The sequence below is a fragment of the Neomonachus schauinslandi genome, chromosome 7, assembly GCF_002201575.2.
Source record: "Neomonachus schauinslandi chromosome 7, ASM220157v2, whole genome shotgun sequence".
Taxonomy (NCBI): domain Eukaryota; kingdom Metazoa; phylum Chordata; class Mammalia; order Carnivora; family Phocidae; genus Neomonachus; species Neomonachus schauinslandi.
The window spans coordinates 149,926,299-149,935,019 of record NC_058409.1 but is presented as its reverse complement, the minus strand read 5'-3'; the positions used below and the strand labels follow the sequence as shown (position 1 = coordinate 149,935,019).

General features: G+C 56.6%; 1 protein-coding gene across 1 annotated transcript in view; it reads right to left on the bottom strand.

The window, feature by feature from the left end:
- The window catches only part of SLC6A3 (solute carrier family 6 member 3), a 37,914-nt gene that overhangs the window by 12,192 nt on the left and 17,001 nt on the right, over positions 1 to 8,721 (bottom strand). The window contains exons 5-7 of the mRNA XM_044917014.1: positions 7,970 to 8,104; positions 3,632 to 3,735; positions 2,328 to 2,452 (exon numbers count right to left, since the gene is read on the bottom strand). Of these exons, the coding sequence (XP_044772949.1) occupies positions 2,328 to 2,452; positions 3,632 to 3,735; positions 7,970 to 8,104 (364 nt within the window). The remainder of the gene's footprint in view (positions 1 to 2,327; positions 2,453 to 3,631; positions 3,736 to 7,969; positions 8,105 to 8,721) is intronic.

Sequence of the window (8,721 nt, the reverse complement as noted above, 5' to 3'; positions counted from 1 at the left end):
GCACACACATGCTGACACACATGCTCACACATCCATGCTCATACATGCACAATGCTCTCACACGCACACATGCTCACACAGCACACATATGCATGTTCACACACATGCATGCTGTCACACATGCACGTGCATGCTCACACACACATGCTCTCACACACGCACGTGCATGCTCACACTCACTGAGGTACATTCAGGAATATATGAATATTTTTCCATGCCAATGAGTAACTGTGTCTGATCTTTAAAAACCATGTAATGAATATGGAAATACTACAGCTCAGCAAATGCTTGAAAGGGGCAAGTTTCTGCTCACATAGCAGCTCCCCTGGGATCATTCCCTTTCAGGACATCCCAGGAGTGGGGCTGCTGTGTGGAGGATATGCATGCTGGGAGGCATGCCTGCTCCCTCACCCCGCTGTAGAATCTGGGTGGGCGTGGGGGCCGTGGGCTCAGACAGAGGCAGGGAGGCGGGGATGGAAACGGTGCAGGGCTCAACCAGACTCGCAGCAGTTTGGCCTTGATGATCCCCAAAGTAAAAACATTCCCACAGGAAACTAATCATTTCCATGGTCACTTTTAAAAGATGGGCCTACTTAACTCACTCACATGGCCTTCCGAGCCTTTACGCACAAAGACGTGGCTTCCCTAATCTCTCAGTCCTCAGCAGGGCCGGGGCGGGCACCAGCCGACGGGCGCTGGGCGCTGACGGATCTTTGTAGAGGATAGAACAGAGCTCCACAGCCACGCTGTCCTCACAGCCCCGTGCTCAGGCCGGGGCTCTCTGCAATTCCTGCCCCCATGCAAGGGGCACAGTCCCCAGTGCAGGGCTGAGGGGCGGCTCATTTGAGACGCTCTAGAGCCTAAATGCTATGAGCCACAGACCCAGGTAGAGGTCGGTCAGCTTGGTTGAACATGATGTCAATATCTTCGCCTTTCAGTTCTGTACCTGAGTTAACATTTCACCCTGTTTTCTTGAGAATTAGAGCTATAAATGACATTTACTTTGCTTGTCACGGAAATGCATAGAAGATATTCACTCTACTTCCAGGGGTTAATAGAGGTTTTTGTAAGCTATTGCTATTTATCATAAAAAAGGGCAAAAGCACGGGAAATGCATAAATGCAGCAGTGAGTAAATTTCACTGCTCTGTATTTATTTGCTTTATGTTCCCATTCTCCTGCCTTTATTGGATTTTTTCCTGGAGGCAAGGATGTGGACTTAGGAAGCACATACGCCCGGACGCCCAGCCCCTGCTTTCCCTGCCAGTCCCGGAGGGCCGGACCTCTGCTTCCTACTTTCAAACTGGGGTCCGAAGGCTCAACACTGCAAGAATTGGATGGGATGGAGGCTAAGGGCTGCGGGCGCGGGTGGGGGGCCCTCTGCTCCCCCATCCCTACTCCCACTCAAGAATAAAAAGATTCAGGAAGAGATGAGTCAGGGACACCCTCACGGGCTTTCCTGAGCCTGAGGAGCAGCCCCAGGAGAAGATGGGCCTTTTCATAGAAAGTGAGGACGGGTGAGGACAGACTACAGGGGAAGAGTCCTCCTCACCCACCCCAGAATAATCTGACGGCAGGTGAGGGGTTGCAGTGATCTCAGGAGACCCTGCTGTACCGGCCCGACCCAGTGCCATGGCTTTCTACCCACACACTAGGACTGAGCAGCCCCTTCCGTACCCCACCCCTGCACCTGGCCTCCTGCTGGGGCCCAGCCTGCTCCCTGGGTCACCTGTGCCCACTCCCACCTGCCCACTTCCTGGCACGCAGACACCTGGTGTTCGCGGCTGGCTGGTGAGCAGGTTGGGAACAAGGGTCTCTGTTGTCCCTGTGTGCCCAAGACTTCGTGATTCCTCTGGTTATTACCCAAATCCCACCTACATATGTCATGATCACTGGGTGTTTGGAGGGAAAAGCTTTGGCGCCGATGAACGGCTCATGTCCCAAATCCACAGGGCTTCTCTCTGGCCTTGCTCTCCGGCCCTGCGGGCTGTGTGGCCCCCACCCCTGAGCTGCATGGGCCTCCTTCCAAAGTGTAAACAAAGACTAGGCCTACCCTGAGATGGGGAACCGACCCTGTCCTGCAGCCCCGGGGCCTCTGCCGGGGGCTGGCGACCAGCAGGGCAGCAGTGGGGTGTGGTAGGCGTGTCGCCGCCCCGGGGACCCGTCCACGGGTTCTCTGCTCTGGAACACGTGCGGCTCGTGTGAGCCAGACGCAGGGCCCAAGCATCTCCCTCCCACTGCACGGGGTAAACACTCAGAGGCCTGGGTGGCCAGGGCTGTGGGCGGGCGGAGCTGTGGGGACGCCGGGCCTGCCCTAGGGAGACTCACCGTCCTTGGCCACGTCCCCGATGGGCACGCTGTGCTTCTGGGCCATGTACCCCAGGAAGGAGAAGACCACAAAGCCGGAGGAGAAGCTCGTCAGGGAATTGACGGAGGTGGTGATGACCGCATCTCTGGGGAATAAGACACACGTCCCAGCCATGCCTTGAAGCAGGGGCAGCTTCCTGCCTTTGTCCTTAATGAGCTGCGTCTGGGGGCAGGCGGGCTTTGGAGGGGTGCTTTCGCAGAAGGGCCCCCCAGCCCCTCCCGTGGGCTGTACCGCAGAGAGGCTGGTGCCCGGGCTGACAGGACCCCCGGCGGAGCAGCTCTAAGGCTCTGGCTGTGTCCCGGCTTTGGCCCGGGCAGGCCCCGTGGTGACCAGCCATGCGTGTCCGCCCAGGAACCGAGGGGCTTCTGGTGCTCACAACTCAGTGTGAAGGTGAGACAGCCCCCACCTGCAATGTGGGGGCTCCGGGCGGGCAAATGGAAACCAGCAGGGTCCCCACCCATGCTCTGCAGGGGGCTGTCTGGCAGGATGTCTAGAAGCCTGGGGGGGCGGAGCTGGTTGAAATGCAGTTCTGAGGGGGTGGGTCTGGGGTCCCCCGAGCATGGGGGACCCCATTCAGAAGGCTGAGAACTCAGAGGGCCAGAGGGAAGGAGAGGTGGGGGAGCAGGGGTGCGGTCAGCCCCTCCAGGCACTGGAGTGGAAGGACATTTGCTGAGTGCCCTGACCCCGGCAAGGCCCGGGTGGGCTCGGGCAGGGGCTGTCCACCTGCATGTGTGGCCACTTTGCTATGCATGCTGTGTTTGTATTTTTACTGCATTTTCTGTCCTCATGATGTGAAGAAAATAAACACAAGCCCATAAGGGTCAAAGAAAGCAGGTCCCAGATAAACTTGCTTTTGTTTTTAGATGGATTTTGGGTCCAGCCTGTGGCTGCAGGTCACTCAGCTCTGGCACTTCGCTGCCTGCCCTGGAGCCGGGTGCCCTGAGCACCTTGGGGAGGCCTGGCCCTGGGGGCCGGGAGGCAGGGGCAGCTGGGGCCGGGCAGGCGATGGATGAGGGGGCAGAGGCTGGGGCCCTCAGTGGGGACTCCGGGAGGTGGCGAACACCTTCATCTGTTCCGGTACTTTCTTTAGAGCAAGAACCAAATTGCCTGTAGCTTCCGCCTTTTAATTTCCACTAAAGAGCCATTCTGGCTCAGAGGCCCTGTGAGCACAGCGTATCCCCCCTCCCTGTATCTGGGGACACGTTATTTCCAGAAGTCAGTGATTTGGCAGAACCCGTGATGGGGACAGGTGCTCGGGACTTACCTGTAGCAGTTGTTGGTAAATTTATTGTAGCTGGAGAAGGCAATTAGCACCCCAAACCCAACGCCCAGCGAGAAGCATACCTGGGTGGCAGCATCTATCCACACCTGCATAGAGCCAGACAAGAGAGGTAATTGCAGGGACTGCATTGAACCCAGGAGACCGGCTATCACAGGGCCAGTGAGGGCTCCACGGAACGGGGTCGAATTGAAACACAACATTGTCATCAACGAGCCAGTGGCGTTGACAACATGATCAGTGGGTTACACCCGCCGTGTCCCTGGCCCCAGAGCGCAGCTTACGGAAGGGCTGTATCTTGGTGCTTTATTTGCAATTTCCCTCAGAACGTCAGCACCGCTGTGCGCATGGCCAGACTTGTAGTTAATTTATTAAGGTGCGACGGACGTTGATGCCTCGGTCAGACGTGCCCACTCATGTCCGCTGTCTTTCCCACGGCATTTAAAGCCACAGGCTCACGGTATGCACACAGCGGCAGCCGTGGAAAGGCTGTGAAGCCCAGGCACTGGTGTGTGCTCGCTCGGTGCACACGGGCCAAGTGAAAGCCCGTGGCTGATAACTGCACCAACGTGGTATTTTTAAAAGTCAAACTCAACTGTTCACATCAGGGTGATGCGGAGACCACCTGGGGATGTGGGCACTGCCTCGCCCCTACGCAGCCTTGGGTGGGGGTGGAAAGCAGCTGAACCCCACCTGGGGGCATCTCCCAGGAGGACCACATCAGCCATCTGAGGGCCTGGGGGCTTGTTGGCCCTGGGGGCTGTCCCTGAGTGACCAGGCAGCCCATGGTGCAGGCCTGAGGGCAAGAACCCTCAGGCAGTGACACCAGAGATCGGCTGGGCACACGGGGCAACCTCCAAGGGCCCCAGGGTGGCTGGCCTGAGTATGACCTCACAGGGGAGCTGGACAGGATGCAGCAGAGGAGGCCGGAGCCTACGGCTGCTGGGAGGTGGCCACCCGCCCACGCTCCAGGACCAGCAGGACGTCTGTCCTTTGGGCAGCATGCCCAGAGTCTTTGGATCACCCTGGTGTCAGGGACAGTGTGTTCCAGGCAGCGGGCTAGGCCTCAGCATGCGGCCTTGAGTAGCTGAGTGGTGAGTGGGCCAAGGGGCCTCTGCCCTGCTGTCCCCCTTGTGCTTGTCATCAGTTAGCTAGCTTGGCAGGGCCGCTGCGGGCAGGAGCTGTGGTCACAGGGAGAGCCCCTGCCTCCTGCTTAGTGCCAGCCCTCACCAGGTCAGTGCCCACCCCTGAGCCTTCGCACGTGTGACCCCCCCTCCAGGATGTGTCTCCTGGACGACTGTCCAGGCCTTTGCTCACTGCCGCCCCGAGGACCCAGCTCTGGACCCAGTGCAGGACCCATCCTGGAAGCCCCCCTGGCAGCCTCTCTGGGCCGACGTGGAACTGCCTTCCTTCCTTTAGCACCTGACCTCTCCTCTCCTGCGGGAATGGAGCTCTTCCAGGATGGGGTTCTGTCTGCCCCAGCCTCGACCTGTCCCAACCTGTCAACCAGCCCAAGAGCTGCAGATGAATGAATAAGGGTCTGGATGCCATCCGAGGATGCTGACCCCTATGGAGAAGTCCCTTGTCCAGATGGGGGATCCAGAAATGGATCCCCAGGATGCAGGGCAGTCTCTGTGTCAGAGCAGTGCAGGGTCCATAGTACCAGGGACATGGCAAGGGATGGAGCAGATGGTCCCTTCTGTCCTGTCTGCTTGCAGGGCAGGCCCCACGTAGAACCTCTGCTCCTGACCTACTCTAGACCAGTGAGGATGCTGGCCAGGCCTCCTGCCTGCAGCAGACTCCATCAGATCCCTCTGGACCGAACCCCGGGGGATGGGTCAGGGTCAAGCCTGGGATAGTGCTGGGGAGCCCGTGACTTGATCAGGGCCAGCTCCTGCAACTACATCCCTGGGGGCATCTGTGGGAACTGCCCCAACTGCTAAGCCCCGGAGAAGGATGCCTAGGGCCACTTGATCTCTGAGTGTGGCCATCAAGAGCCTGGGGGGTGGGAGTATGGGTAGCACCTGGGCCAGGAGGAGCCCTGGGAGGACATCCCAGGATGACCACCAAGCCAGTGAGCCCCTGTCCCTGCCCTATCCAGAGGAGGCCTAGAGGAGCTGATGCAAAGATCAGCCAGGACCCACAGCAGGACCAGGAATGGCTCCACCCTCTGGACTGGGGACAACATGGACCTGTCCATGGGGCCTCAGGCATGCCTGAGCCCAGGGGTTGTAGTCCTGCTCTGTCCTGGTCTATGTCCCTTCCGAGCCCTGAGCTGACAGGGTGCTTGGAGAGGATGGAATATGCTGGTTTGTCCAAGATATTAATCATCTATCTGTCACCCATCAACTATGTGTCCATCAATCACCTACCTATCCATCCATCTATCCATCTATCTATCATCTATCTATCCATCTGTATATCATCTATCTATCCATCCATCTGTCCATCATCTATCCATCCATCTGTCCATCCATCATTTTCCCATCCATCATCTATCTATCCATCCATCATCTATGTATCCATCCATCCGTCCATCCATCCGTCCATCCATCATCTATCTATCCATCCATCTGTCCATCTATCCATCATCTATCTATCCATCCATCTATACATCCATCATCTGCACATCCATCCATCTGTCTATCCATCCATCATCTATCTATCTATCCATCTATTATCTATCTCAATGTACCTATCATCTTCCACCTTCTACCTATCATTTCTATCTCATTTCTGACAACCTCTCATCTGTCATTTACTCTTCTCTGCATCACACATGAGCATCATTCTGCATGCACTGGCACATGTCTGGCTTTCTTCTATGCACTGCCTGGTTTTCCTCCCCAAAGCACTAGCTCCCTTATGTTGTCCTCATGTTATTTTCTTCGATTTCTTCATCATGGCCCCCTGGCCTGTGACACCCACGGCCACCTCCTCCTGCAAGCATACCTGTGGCTGCCCATTGGCTTTCTGCAGTGTGGACACTCTCTCTCTCCCCTTGCTCACACAGAGCCTGCATCTGCTGCTCTCATGGTCTTATTGCCGTCCTTGTGTGGACTTCCCAGCGACCCCGCCCAGTGCCACTTTCCCTGCCCTCACCTGTGGGTGCCTCCCACTGCTGCTGCAGCTTCACATCCTCCCTCTGCTGCTCCCTCACTCCTGGGGGCTCCCTGGGGCTAGGAGCCACACCTGCCTTCCCTCCTACCTGTTCCTTCCCATTTCCACCTCAGGGCTGTGCCTTCTTGCGTCCCTGGTGGGTGCCACACCTGACTCACCAACACCTAGTGGCCCTGGGCAACAATCCTCCAAACAGCCCCTTGTCCCCAGCACCATGCCCCATTATGTCTCATGGCCCTGCTACGGTGAGGCCCCTGGGTGGCCATGGGGTCCCCACCATCTGCCAAAATCTAGTGCATCTGAATTTTCAGTGCCCTCCTGAGAATGCTACCTTTCCCATCATCCCTGCCACCTCTGGCCAACGGCCACTCCCATTTCTGGGCCTTGTTTCCCTAAAATGCCGCTGGCCCTTCTCTCTCCCTCTCTTGGGAGACCTCTGTCTGTCCCATGGCCTGGCCAAGCCCCCTCTTTTCGGGAGGCTGTCTCCAAGTACTTTAACACAGAACGATTGCTCTCTTTGTTGAAGAAATATGTAGCCCAGCTGCAGACTTCATTTTTGATGTGATGTGATTTAGATTTCTCTCTGTGCCATGGGCACTGAGAGTGTGCACCAACCAATGGGCACCAACGAAGTTTGGCTTCCTGAGGAGGGAGACTTTACCCATGCAACCACGATGACCACAGAGCCAGAGATCAGGGCTGCACTCCAGGTGAGTGGCCACACTTTTGACCACAGAGCCAGAGATCAGGGCTGCACTCCAGGTGAGTGGCCACACTTTCTGGCACAGACTGGGCAGCCCATCGGTGCTTATTGGAGGAACCTGAGAGCGTTCCCTTAGGAAGTAGGGATGGGCCAAGGGGAAGATGCCAGTTGGAAGCAGCCTTCCATTCTGTTCCTGCAGAGACTGAGCAGGTGGTCTGCTCCCCTTTCTTATTTGGTCCACTGAGCTCCCTGCTGTGCCCCACATGTCTCCCGTTTCAACCCGATGGTGAACTCTGCTGGGTGGGGTCCCGTGTGCAGCTGGTCTTGCAGAGCCCGGCACATAGCAGGGCAACCTACACCTGCCACATTTACAGGGTGAATAAGAAATTCTGGCCCAGCTGCTGCTACCTTTGGGATCTCCTGCCCAAACACAGGAGTCCCGTGGCATGGAGCCTGCTAGTGCATGTGGACTGGGGGCCGCAAGCAGAGGGCATACTCACAGAAGACTCGCAGAGCCGATGGAAGTCTACACTCAGGTACGCTCTGATGCCATCGATGGCCCCAGGGAGTGTGATTCCTCGCAGAAGCAGGGCAAAGAGGACTACATATGGCATGGTGGCTGTGATCCACACAACCTGGGAGAGTACAGCGTCACCGGGCAGCACCGGCCACCCACTGGCAAGGCGGCCACAGGGTCACCCTCGTTGGTGGCTTCTGGTTGGGAAGCCCATCATCCCAAACACTCACAGGATGCCAGCTCAGCAAAGGCTCCCTGCAGTGGACTATTAATGCCCTCTATCCTGTAACTTCCCAGGGATTAAAATGGAACAGACAGTTTGGCAAAGAAGAGACATTCCTCTTCTGCATTTGATCTGTAGTATGGCTGGAGTGGTTGAGTTTCTAGAGTGAGATGCAGTGAATTTGCACTGGTTGTGCAAATACACATCTACATGGTGTGTAAAAGGTGAACTCTGGGCTTAGAGGTGGGGAGAGGAAAGGAACCTGTCCTTACTGAGAGACTCTGGGGTGTTGGCCCTCCACTACAGGTTTACAGCAAGTGATGGGCACGTTTTGGTCAAAATTGCTTTGGGTCCCCAAATAATAACCAAAATATTTTCCTCAACAAAAAACAATTTATGTTGTGCTTGTTCATGCTGGAAACACCCTGTTGTGAGTGCCTTCCCTTTGACATCATTCTTTAACCATGGCTACCTGTCCACTCCCCAACCTACCACAGCCCACCTGTCCACTC